This window comes from Engraulis encrasicolus, chromosome 22, assembly GCF_034702125.1.
Source record: "Engraulis encrasicolus isolate BLACKSEA-1 chromosome 22, IST_EnEncr_1.0, whole genome shotgun sequence".
Taxonomy (NCBI): Eukaryota; Metazoa; Chordata; class Actinopteri; order Clupeiformes; family Engraulidae; genus Engraulis; species Engraulis encrasicolus.
Window position 1 is genome coordinate 51,104,620 of NC_085878.1, and position 12,952 is coordinate 51,117,571.

Consider the following 12,952-nt stretch of genomic DNA (forward strand, 5'->3'; position numbering starts at 1 on the left):
AAATCACCTGCTCTGAGTAATGCCGAATGACTGCCGACATCAGCTTTTCTCTTCGGTAGAACTGGAAACGGACCTCAAAGAATGCAAGTCTACAGGGTTGGAAATGCAAAAGAGAAACTTGTAAATAAATGTCTAAATCATAAAAATAGTAACATAGACCATCTTTCAACAGTAAAATATTAAGGTTGGATGTACTTCAAGAAATGTACACCTGGAAGGCTACCCTTTACCTAAATCTACTTACTTAGTTAGCATCTTTTACAGTACATTTGTTTCATAAAACACTCTTACTTGAACACAAGATCGTCCACATCTGTTAGTGTTGCTCCAAAACTTTTAAGAAGCAGATTTAATGACTGGAGTCCTTGCAGCTCCACATCATCTCCACCCAGAGACAGGCTGAGATGCAACTGAGATGTAACAACAAACAAGAAACATGTCAAATACAGAGCACAAACTACATGTAACACACACAAACACACACACAAACTTAAAGCACAAAGCACAAACTAGACAAACATGTTACAACTGCCACATTGTAAAGATTCTAGAAAAAAAGAAATCATAGAGTCAGAAGAGCCAAAAGCCTTTGCCTTCCATTTTGTACGTTGGTGTTACAGCGTATGAAACTGTGAAAATATGAAACCAAAAATGTGCCAGTAGTACTTAAGGCAGGGGTGTCAAACATACGGCCCGCAGGCTCCATCCGGCCCGGATGTAAAAAAAACAAAAAAAAAAAACCTTTTTTTTTTTTTTTACTTTTTTTTTTTTCTCAATGAAATAACCGAAATGCGCAATTACGGCCCTCGGGGCGAAATCGAGACCTGCATGACATTAACCCAATGGTCCCTCTGTTACACTGTATATATGTAGTAAAGTGCACATCACACTTCTATTATAAATAGTGAATTTGTACTGTAACAGGCATTTGATAAAGCTCATATATTATAGACCTCATACATAGAGATAAAATGTTAATACTTCTTATTCGTATTGTATTGGTATTGGTTGTAATTAAATAATAAATATAATTTGATTTGTATTGGTTCCTATTGAGCTCAAACTGGAAACGGGATGTTAGAATGCGTGAAAATGCAGGAAATTACATTTAAAGTCCAGTTCACACCAAAGATTCGCGACGAGACGAGCTGCAACGTTCTAAAAACCAGCAACTGTCTGCAACATGCTGTTCTACTCCAGGCGTTCAGACCACTGCAACTGCAGCTGCAACTGCGACTACGTTCCTATAACAACGGTAGCCGGTCAATGGTAGTATTATGGGATGGTCAGGACCAGGCTACGTGCGCGCATCATTGGCGCGCACCCATCTGAGTTGTTTTACAAACGCAAGTAGATGCGCTGTTGAGATCAAATTAAATAAACTATTGTAGGTAGCCCTACATTTAGGCTACATTAGGCCTACATAGCCGTGCAAAAAATGTATGGAGCCCATTGAACGTGGGTTTTACTTGGCATACTTTCGTGAGAAAATGCAAAGTTTCAGTTTCTCTGATATATTTCTGAAAAGACCGTGGACGACTACCTACCCTCCGGCTTGCTTTCTGTGATAACACGACGAGAAGTCGCGGACAACTTAATGGGTTACATTTTAAGTTCCTTTGTGCGGTGTAGCTCTAGCAAATGTGCACATTTCCACGGAAAGGTGACTAACCTCTTGGATAGGGTATGCAGGCATAGCCTAGGCCTAATAGAAGTCCTTTGACCAGGCGAATTTGTCAGCTTCGTATTACGAGTGTGCTCTTTTACGGCATCTGAGCTCGTCCATGAGACTTTACGCATGCAAGAAGCATGAAAGCTCATTTGAGTGACGTGCTTTTTTACTTAAACGTGAGGATATTAAAGAATGAAGACAGCAGATAGAATAGCCTAGGGTTAATTAATTAAGAGATGCGCTGTCTGATGAAGGTTGGCCATTTATTATTTTCTGAATGTAGGCATATAGTTTGCACCAGGCTATGGCTTTTATAAGGGGTGTGTACAAAAAGCCATAGATGCACTGCGATCAAAATAAATAAACTACAGTATGCCTGCTAGGCCTACACGCTGTGTATTTTGGGCAAAAAATAAAGGCTACGAAAATGGATCATTGGAAATGGGTTAGCCTATTTGGCTAGGCTACTTATTTTCTCGAGAAAGTGCCATCATCCTCAGAAATATTTCTGAAAGCACTGTTACCGGCTGTCTCCAGTTTGCATCCTGTGATAACACGACGAGAAGTCGGCAAAATAAAGTTTTCAGTTCCTTTGTGCAGTGAGTAGCAAATGTGGAAAGGTGATGTTGTCCTCTTGGAAATCATTTGAAAGTTATAGAAGAAGCGCAACACTGCTACAATTACGGTCAAGTTTCTGTCTGTCATAGCCTGTAAGACTAGGCAAAATGAAGCAGCCTCACGCTATGCGAGTGTGCTGCTTTTGACGGCAGCTGATCTCGTCCGTGATAGGCTACCTTTGTGCAGGCTCACGAAACAGTAAGCTCATTGAGTGGCTTGATTTGTTACCAAAACGTGAAGAGATGAAGGCATGGCCATATCTTATTTTTGGAAGGTGGCTGTTTGCTCCATAAAGGGAGCGCGTAAAATGACAAACCGCTGGCGCTGGTGGTCATGGCATCAGGGGATGCAGGTAGTCTGACATTCCACCTGTTTGTTAGCAGATGCAAACGAAAATAGCCAGCTCAACATCTAAATAGGTTAGCTTCATTGGCCTTCTCTGATAACCTACAATGTTCAGTTTTTGGGAATGTAATTGCCACAAATTCCATGAAATGAAATGAATGACAGGTTCACAATATTTGCGCACGACACAATCTCACGCAATATAGGCCTACACATGTGTTTCTAACCCCATCCCGCATTGGTTTACACCAACGCTAATGTTTAGACGGCCAGTGTTTAGATTAAAAACATATATTATTATTATTATTATTATTATTTCTGTCTTCAATTAGTCCTAGCCTCGTCTTGACCTTGCAAACGCCCAGTGGGCAAACCGGCTGTTTAGATCGACCCATGGGCTCCGACTTCTCAGCTGTTACGTTGATTGACAGCAAATGTCTTACGCTGTTAAAATAACCTGAATGGGGGCAATCACTAGAAAACTAAACTGCCAGAAGACGTGTCATCTAGGCAGATGAGGGGACGTCACAGTGGCTTGTGTTCTAAAACTTTGCGACTGCGATTTGACATGATTAATCTTTTGAAACTGCTTGCAACAGCTCGCAACTCCGTGCGACGATTGATTCACACCACTGCAACTCGTCGCTGCGACTCTCTGCAACCGTTCCGTCTCGTCGCGAATCTTTGATGTGAACTGGCCTTAAGAAATACACATTTTTCTGGGGGAAAACCCCCAGACCCCCTGCGAAAATGAACTGTCCCATATTTAATTAATTGACGGCTGCAAATGAATGAATGAAGTCAAGGACATTTTGCATAGGATTATCAGTATTGCATTGCTTTCTACATATTCAACACACTTAAAATGTGATAGTACTGAACACTAATCCTCTGCGTTACGTTTTTTTTGTTTTTTTTGCGATGATGTTACTAATGCGGCCCGCTTGAGGTCCACATGGGTTGTATGCGGCCCCCGGACCAAAATGAGTTTGACACCCCTGACTTAAGGTATATGAATTTCTTGTTCGTTGCCAGTAAGGCCATTGTAATTGATACAACAACAACAACAACAACAACAACAACAACTATTAACAATATTATTATTATTATTATATAATCTCAACATACCTTAATAGGGGAGATGTGAAAATGTTCAATAAAGCTGGAACCTGAGCTATCGGTCATTGAGGCATCCATTAGCTCCCCCTGTAAAGTGTCTAAATCTTTTCTGATGGACTGTAGGAGAAATATTTTAGCCACAATATGTTAATGTAGTACAAATATGTAATCATCCATGTTCAGTACATATATACCCCCCTGGCCAATAACAGTTTCATTCATTCATTCATTCATTCATTCATTCATTCATTCACATTCATGTACAGTAAAAGATGTTTAGTCCGTTTAAGAAGGGTCAAATGGGCATCAGCAATCACCGAAACATTTGGTCTCAGGTCTTGGTTCAGCTACAGTATGTGCTTTAAGAATAAGCACAGCCGACTACTTAAATATAATGAATTAACAGATACATGTATTTCAATTTCAATGTATTGCAAGTTTGACCATGCCATCAACAAAGAAAGAAAGGAAAAAAAACAGATGGCAATGCAAAACTCACCGGGCTCAAATTTTGAAAGTACTTGTATGGTTCAGGTAGCATGAGACTTCCTTTTTACACATACAGTAGTGTGTGTGACCTTTTTTTTGGTGGGGACTTTTTGGCCAGGCTGTTAATTTAAGGCGGATTTGTTTGTTTCTCTGCCCTTTCATTCACTGATTCATTGATTGATTTATTCATTCATATATAAGTTGTGTTTATACCTCTGTTTTGCTTATCTGGGAGTCCTCCATGGGAGTAAGGAGAGTGATTATTTCTCCCAAGAAACCATGATCAATTTTTACCGCCATTTCCTGAACAAGCGCCATGAAGTACCTGCAATGACCATAATTACTTTATTCACATGAGAGCTAATCGAAATAAGAATACCGTAACACTGGCACAGTTGCACACTAAAAAAATACAATTCCCATCGTCTGCTATTTCAACAGCACAACATATCAGAGTGCATTAAAGGTAGAGTGTGTAATTTTTCAGTAGTTTATTTCCAGAATTTATGCAGCACATTCACACATTTAATAATTTTCATGAATATTTAATCATTTTCATGAATATTTAGTCACTACCAGCAATTTCTATATTCATTGAGGCAATATTGAAAATGAATGGTTCTAAAATATAAATAGGTGGATTTTCTCCTTGTAAAATTACACACCAGACTTTAAAAAATTAGAGACGTGACGTGATGGAGTCATTAGCAACATTAATGTTTAGCATGCAATTAAGAAACAATTTTGTCACTCACTTGAACTGTGTCACCTGGCTGTGTTCATTAAATCTGGTAATAACACTCATATCAATGAAGGACTTCGGTTCTGGAAAATGCAGAAAAACAGAAAATGCAAAAGAATAATGACAGCCATTGCTCAGTAATAAACTGTACAATAAGTCATTTTAGATTTACCAATTTTTCAAACCAAAGATTCTGATTTGGAAGATTTTGTCGCGCAAGACTGGTTGCTTATTCACCTGCTCCTTTGGTGATATGCAGAGCTAGAAGGAGCTGACACTATAAGGTTAATGTCTCTGGACACCAATCTGAAAGCGAATTAAATATCTAAACGCTAGATTTTCAAATCCAACAAAGTACATTGCATGCAAAACAAACTTATTTGTAACTGCACTTACAAATTGACAATAGGAAGAGAGAAAAAAACACTCAACAAAATGATATTCATGTCTGTTTTCATATTTTTCAGTTGAAACAATGTCCTGAATTTCTATCCTCTGGCAGCCTCTGAACCACCCCTAACCCACATAACTACATATCCATACCAGCTGCGATGGAGTGACCATCACTAGGGTTGTGGTGGTTCTGGTGTTCTGACTGTCACGCCAACGAGCCTGGCTCTTTTGTGTAACGGTCAGAGCCCCAGTATACTACCCCAGAAGGTCCAGGTTCGAGTCCCGGTTGGCCAACTCTACTCCTCTTCGCTACAAATAGTGTCAGAAGTAGGATGGCTACCGTGAGGCCATCGGAAGCGTACCCATTGTGTGTGAGACATAATTCCATGTGAAGGACCCCCCGGATTGGTGACCCCAGTGCAAGGGACTGCAATGATGGGTGAAGTCTAGATGATGGGGCACACTGGATGGGAGAAGCATGATGGGCAGTTGTGTGAGGGACACCATGAGTGTGTGAAGCGCACGGGTGCACTAGCTGAAGGGAAAGGCACTGTGAAAGAGTGACCATCATTAGGGTTGTGGGTGTGTTCTGTCTGTCACACCAACGAGCCTGGCTGCCCCAGTTTACTATCTCAGAAGGTCTTGGTTCGAGTCCCGAATAGGCTCCCCTTCGCTACACCGGCAGAATAGTGAGGTGAACCAGCCCTTATTTAACCCATTGATGCCTAAAGAACCTGCAAAAAACGCCTGCGGAATGCTTAAGCCCTTGTTGGGAGTTTCCCTCAGCCTATAAAACGTAAATATCTTAGCCTCTGATGCACATAAAAGCATGAAACATGATTGCATTTAAACCCTAAGACCCTCATCTTGCATTACAATGTGTTCATTCATCTGTAACATACATACTCAAATTTTTATTAAAAAAGCTAAAATCTCAAGAGCCTGAATGCAGCGTATATGTCGCTCCAGGCATAAAAGGTCAAACAACATATACGAGTCATCAGGCTAAAATGAGTTAAGTAGGTTGTAGTAGTAGTAGTAGCAGTAGTAGTAGTAGTAGTAAGTTGAACCCAGCTTATAAAGTTCAATGGTTAACAGCAGAGCAGGCTATGATGTGTACAATTTAACAATTTATTTGAATGGATACATTTCCAAGTTTGATTCTTAGATTGGTTAAAAAAACTTAAAAGTTATAGTTATATTTTTATAGGTGTCATTTAAGACCTACAAAATGACATTGTAAAGGGGCTTCTAGGTGAAACTTAGATTGAGTTATGTCATCCAAAACGACAATGGAAGAAGAAGAAGGGTAAAGGAGCGATTTTGCAAATGGTGTACCTGAGTCCAGTGCCAATGACTTGGGAGGAGGAACAGGGTGGAATACAACAGGGAAAATGGCCCCAGGGAGTTGGTTATCAATCTGCAACAATAACATTCACTTTTTAATTCAAGCCACATGTGTCCTCTCACCAGGAAAACAAAACTTTCATGGTTAGAGCTAGCCTGGTCCTGACCATCCCATAATACTACCATTTCATTTTGTATTCATGGTGGTCTGGAGGTTGTTTGATCTGACACGATAGCAGGAAGCTGGAAGGACATTTTCAGAAAAATCAGGATAAGTTGTTGAACAAACATGTCTGACGTCCATCTTTGTCTGACGTCCATCTATCATGTCTGACAGAACATCCTACCGTAGGATAAAATTACAACGTAGGACCGTTTGTCAGAAGAACACCGGCCAAATCCTGCCGCTCAACATCGCTCCACAGAAAACAGGTACCAGACGTAGTGCGGAGCCAAGTCTCTTGGTGGAAGTACTAGGATGGTGCGCAAGGCTAGGTTAGAGCACCAGCATCAAAATTCCTTGATAAAAGGCAAGCCCTACTTATTTTTTGGTAAGGTGTGTAATTTTTTAGCAGTTTATTGCCAGACTTTATGACGCACATTCACAAATGTCATCTTTTCCACGAATATTACCACCATCTGCAACCACCTGCAACTATGCTGTTCATTGAAACTGGGTTGCCTATTGCCAAATTTGATCTTTTCATGAAAGTTTACTCGGTAATAAACTAATATTTTCTAGTATGGCCCAAGTACAGTCATTTTTGCAGCTAAAAATGGCTATTTCTGGAAATTCAAAATGGTGGACTATGGAGAAGATCCCCTTTTTCACGTATGAAAAGTGCAATTTTTCCAGTCATAATGAATACTTAGAATTTGATGGTGGTGGTAAGTATTCATGAAAAAGGTAACATTAGTGAATGGGTAGCATGAATTCTGGAAACAAACAACTAAAAATCTTACACAGTGTACCTTTAAAACTTTAATAGTGTGGAGGCCCGGGCTTGAAGCTGGATAGAGCAAATGTCACCTCACTGGAGGTTATTTGAGGAATGTTTCCTTTTTACAATTTGCCTCTGTGGAGAATACTTTCAAAATTATATAATTAATCCTTAAGTCTCAAACAAACAAACAAAACAAACTCACTACTAAACCATAGTGAACAATAATTAATACAGTAATTCAACTCTTAGCTTGTTACCTGTAACCAATAAAGTCGTGCCCTCAGGCTTCTCTGGTGTTGGGACTGTTTGTATTCAACTTGAATCCCAGCTAAGGAATTTCTCCGGATGGGGCACGAATAGGGATGCCGCATTTGCATTGGTGCTTCTCCAAAATTAACCTTTTTAAACAAAAGAGGAAGAAACTATTAAGCAAAATAGCATGCAAGTTAATTTCATAAAACCTACCGTATTATGTCTTATAAAATGATAAGAACATCAAGATAAATAATTAAAAAATTGTTCATTAAAACATAACGACAGCTGGCCTCATAAACCGGACAAAATGCGAGATTGGACGTTTAATTTAGTCTGGCCCCAATGAATGATACATCCGAAGATTGTTGATGAGTACAACCCGTTGTCTTTCAAACCATACCTGTGCCTATAGGCCAACACTCTGACCAATCAGTGCCATTTTTATTGTTGTTTTTCCCAGCGTCCCAATTTTAATCAAGAGGAATCAAAACACGCCCACTCAATGCAAAAGCGTGTGTTGGGTTGGCAAGTTGGGTCTCCTAAGGGGGCGTCGTCCCCTCCTCCTTCTTCTCTTTTTGAGGTGTTTGCACAAGATGTGCGCTACCGCCATCTACAGCGCTAAGGGGACTTCATTTATTCTCAACCTCAGGACTCCGAAGGTCTCCTAACCGAAGGTCTCCGAAAGGGGCGTTCACCCGACATAAAGTGGATACCGGAAAAGATTCAAAATGACGTATCTCTGTATAGAATATCTCTGGTCACGGGCTTCGTCGCCACTCCCCCAAAACCCCGCCCGCTTTGATTCAAAACAAATCTGTGTTGTGATTGGTTTACCAGATTCAGGCCAATTGGGCAGTTCGCGGCTATGGATCAAGGCTAGACCAGTTGCCGGTTAAAAAAAAATTGACCACCAGCAGGTGCCGCTAGTTTACTAGGTTAAACCAGCCTATTTGACCCAACATCTGGGTGTGGATGTCATTGTCTTTGGGTCTGTCAATTTAGTAGCCTACCACTGTATATAGTATGGTGGAATTTGTTTAACCCATTTTAGCCTAAGCCCTTTTTGGGAAAAGGTGCCGTCTCCCTATTAAAAACTAAATATCTCAGCCTCCGAAGCACATAAAAACATGAAATAAGTTGCAGTTAAAAGCTAGAACCTTTATTTTGCACTAGAATGTGTTCAATCAGCTCTAACATACCCTAATTATTTAATGAAACAGCTCAAATCTCAAGAACCTTAATGCAGCGTATATGTCGCTCCAGGACACCATGGGTTAACTACCAATGATGGGCTTTAATTTGTGAATATACAAAGTCTTGGTTTGTGGTTTGTGTCCTTACTTCCAAATTGCTCTGTCGTTCACCCATTTTCACCCAGCTAGGGCCTGTGTTGGCTGAGACATGGTGTTGATAAGCCTTCTCAAGCAAGCCGATGTTTTTCTGGTTGAAGGGCTTCCATCTGTTTTTTCGCTTCATCTCCCAAACCACACCTGAACTGCAAAAAGAATATAAAACAGACAGATTTTAATTTTGTCTTTTGTGACTATTTACTGCACTAATGCTTGAGCTGGCCCAGTCCTGAGGTAGACTTTATGGCACGTTAAATAAAATAAAAAATAGTAAAAAATACAATACAATAAAAGTTTTTAAAAAGTAAACGTTATAATCCCAGAATGTTTACTTTGACTTTTTTTCAATACAGTACTTTGACTTTGAATAGGCCTTTATCACAAGACCTGCACACTGCGCACTGCACACTGGTGTCCCACACTTCACTCTTCAATATACCCCTAGATACCCATGCTACGTTTTGGTGTTAACTCACCAGTTTAATTCTAACTCTCCAGAAATAAAACCCCATTCATTTTCAATGGAGTTTCATCTCTGGTGATCTGGTTTCTTGACTGTGTTTCAAATAAAAGTTTATTACCATTATCTTTCTGCTGTAGTCAATCAAACACTTCATTAACCATCAATATTAGGAAGGGAGTCTACCCCCATCCATATTGACAAATGAAACACTGTTGTTGTGGTTGTTAATTATTTCCACGTGTTATTTTGTTGTCTACCTCGCCGCAATGTCGAATTTCAAGCCATCAATCAACCAGAAACGTGGACGTCGCAAACACAGGAGTGCGATCTCCTTCCCGCCATTTTAGAGATAGTGTGATTATTCTAATTACAATGGTTTTCATAAGCTGGATTTATCAACAGCCGCTTGTTCTTACAATGGGATTGGAGTGGTACGCATGTTTAGTAAATCTCACGTGAGCCTTATCGTACGATGAGTTCTGCGCTCATTTCTACGATGGCTTCTACGCTAGTTTGATAAATGAGGACCATTGTGTTGAATAAATCGGTGAGCAGCAACAGTGTGTGGATCTTTCCTTCTTCTTGTACACATCTTTATTTAATCCAACACCCGTTTTACTGGATGAGAACGCAGTCCTCACAATACTTTTGGCCTTCATCACAAGACGTCAGATGCCTTTGATTCAATGCACACTGACCAGCAGGTGCACAAGCGTAGTTGTTAGCTAGTTAGCAACTTGGGTAGTTGCCAGTGGGAAATTGCCCAGCAAACAACAAAGTAGCTAACGTATGTGGCTTCAAGAAATTCACCACAGAAAAGGCCCCTTCATGTACCTGGTGATGCCCAAATAAGCGATTTCTCTCTTATTCTGGTTGTTGATGAGCGACAGCCCCAGATTCTGGAGAGACACGTTGACCTCCTGCTGGCATTGCTCCAGGTCTTCAGCCTGTCGTGCTTTGGCCATCAGAGCGTGATCTTGTGTGAAGAGCAGGACGCGCTGGCGGCCGTCTAGGAAGCTTCCCCAGTACACCGGGTACTCGCCACCAATCACAACTGATCCATGCTCATCCTGTAACACAGAGGGGGGTAAACTAAGGGTCAGGGACCACATGCGGTCCGCTGAGCCATTTCATGTGGCCCACAAGACAGACAACTTTTAGATACAAAGTGTTGCTCACACAAGACTCGCCATCAATCACAACTGTGTCACCTCTATAACCAATGAGAACGGTCAGTGATTGAAGTCTGGGTGGTACTGCAGCTGCAGGGTTTCAAAAGAGCAGCCTAAAATATGACCATGTAGTATCATCCACAGCAAATGTGATCATGTATGCAAATGCTTTAGGTCCATACCATTCAGATCAAATCAGATATTATGCAAATAAAAGAAAATGTACTGTAAATAAACCAATCAACAAACAATTGTCAACAACAATTTACACACTGATGAAACTGTTTATGTTATTGTTTATGTTAATATACATAGTAGAGATGCACAAGATCCAAGATCCGGTTCCGGATCCGGCAGGATAATAGGGTTTTTCACAGGATCCGGGTCCGGCAGGATCTTAAGCAGTGGATCCGGTAACCGACAGTTACCTAAAAATCAGGATCTGGTGTATCTCCAGTTTTTACGTAGCCTAGGCTTTTCAGTCAGTCTTTCATAACCTCAATCGCTGCATGGAGTGAACGCCCTTTGGAAGCGGCCGTTGCAGGCAGTGTGGCAGTAAGCCAATGAGTCTAACAAATAGTTTGAGCCAATGTAATAAAAAGGGCCCACGTGTGCGAGTAGGCTATGTGTTTCAAGCCTGTCGTAGGATCCGTTATCCGGTTCCGGATCCGGCAGGATCTTAAGCAGTGGATCCGGTATCTGGCGGGATCCTAAAAATCCGGTACATCTCTAATACATAGTAATTGTTACATTACAAATGAAACGAGTAATACAAATAAAATGCCATACCTTGACCAGATCTAGTTCTCCTTGGTGTTCTCCAATACGCCAGATGAGCATGCGAACCCCTGAAGGCTCGTCCCATGCAAACCGCTGCACCTCTCCTGACCGCAGGGCATGGTGCACATCACATCCACTGGAAGAGAATAGGATAGAACAGGATACGGAAAGAATAGAAAGCAAATCTTGTCATTATACAAAGTGAATGAGATGTATGTAATAGGCAAAATAAAAACTAATACAAAAACAAACTAACAATTAAGTAATTTCACAGAAGCTACATGGTGTCAGCAGTGTAAAATGCATTATTGGCTCTTCTGACATAATTGTATCTGGTATCCTTGTAATTTTGTGTAATTACTGTGGACACATTTAGGTAGTTTTATGGAAATTATATACAGTAGATTCAGTGGCATGAAATGCACCATTCACTTATTTCCACGCAATTACTAGTTATTACCATCTCTGATATTTAACAGGCTAAGTGCTAAATGAAAACACCTCGACAGTTAAACATTTGCTTCTTTAGTTTTCTAGTCTGCAAGCAAACGACAACGTGACACATTTTTTTTGAATCTGTAGATAAAATCTTTTAGTACAGACCTCTGTTGAAATTGAATGCTCACACTGGATGTGTGATTAATCAGCAGTGCAGGTGCACAGCCCTCGTAGTAATCAGAAAGGCAGATGACTGTTGAATGATCCAAAGTATTGACATCCACAAGAAGCCCTCCGCACTAAACAGAGAACACAGAGTGGCCAAAAAAATAGGCATTCATTTGAATCTGAGCTGACCGAAATGTGCAACATGCAATGTGTTTTAATACAAAAAATGTATAGTATTAAATGTCCAATCCCCTCCAAAAGTTTTGGAAGAGAAAGGTGAATTTCCTAAACTTTTTTGTTGAATGTATCTACATCTTGTGTTTTCTTTTGCCATTTTAGATGTGTGGGGCTGTGTTTACAGTATTAAATGAACATTTGTTCACGCCGTTTTCAAACTAAGTATACATAAACTGGTGTGTGAATGTGGGAATGTGTGTATGTGATCTCTGTCCTCACCCCGTCAATCCTGAGTAGTGTGCCGCTGTCCTGCTTGTTTAGGTAGAAAGACTTGGAGCTGACTTCAGATCCCACCCAGCGGACACAAAGTTTGCTGGTTGTTTGTTCTGGCCAAAGCCCTACACACTGTAAAGAGTGATTCATTTAGAGGTATTGTCATGTGAAACACCACCTACCTGGTATTACGCATTAATGTAAGATG

The 12,952-nt window shown here is 40.5% G+C and overlaps 1 protein-coding gene across 2 annotated transcripts in view; it reads right to left on the reverse strand.

Annotated features, from left to right (window-relative positions):
- vps13c (vacuolar protein sorting 13 homolog C) overlaps window positions 1–12,952 on the reverse strand; it is a 127,051-nt gene that overhangs the window by 18,411 nt on the left and 95,688 nt on the right. The window contains exons 64-75 of one of the 2 annotated variants that reach the window (XM_063188627.1): window positions 12,751–12,876; window positions 12,292–12,425; window positions 11,698–11,824; window positions 10,571–10,806; window positions 9,266–9,419; window positions 7,927–8,067; window positions 6,717–6,798; window positions 4,999–5,068; window positions 4,457–4,568; window positions 3,764–3,871; window positions 292–410; window positions 8–89 (exon numbers count right to left, since the gene is read on the reverse strand). In XM_063188627.1, coding sequence (XP_063044697.1) covers window positions 8–89; window positions 292–410; window positions 3,764–3,871; window positions 4,457–4,568; window positions 4,999–5,068; window positions 6,717–6,798; window positions 7,927–8,067; window positions 9,266–9,419; window positions 10,571–10,806; window positions 11,698–11,824; window positions 12,292–12,425; window positions 12,751–12,876 — 1,491 coding nt within the window. Of the gene's footprint in view, window positions 1–7; window positions 90–291; window positions 411–3,763; window positions 3,872–4,456; window positions 4,569–4,998; window positions 5,069–5,095; window positions 5,842–6,716; window positions 6,799–7,926; window positions 8,068–9,265; window positions 9,420–10,570; window positions 10,807–11,697; window positions 11,825–12,291; window positions 12,426–12,750; window positions 12,877–12,952 lie in introns of those variants that run through there. The other variant, XM_063188628.1, reaches the window with a different exon arrangement.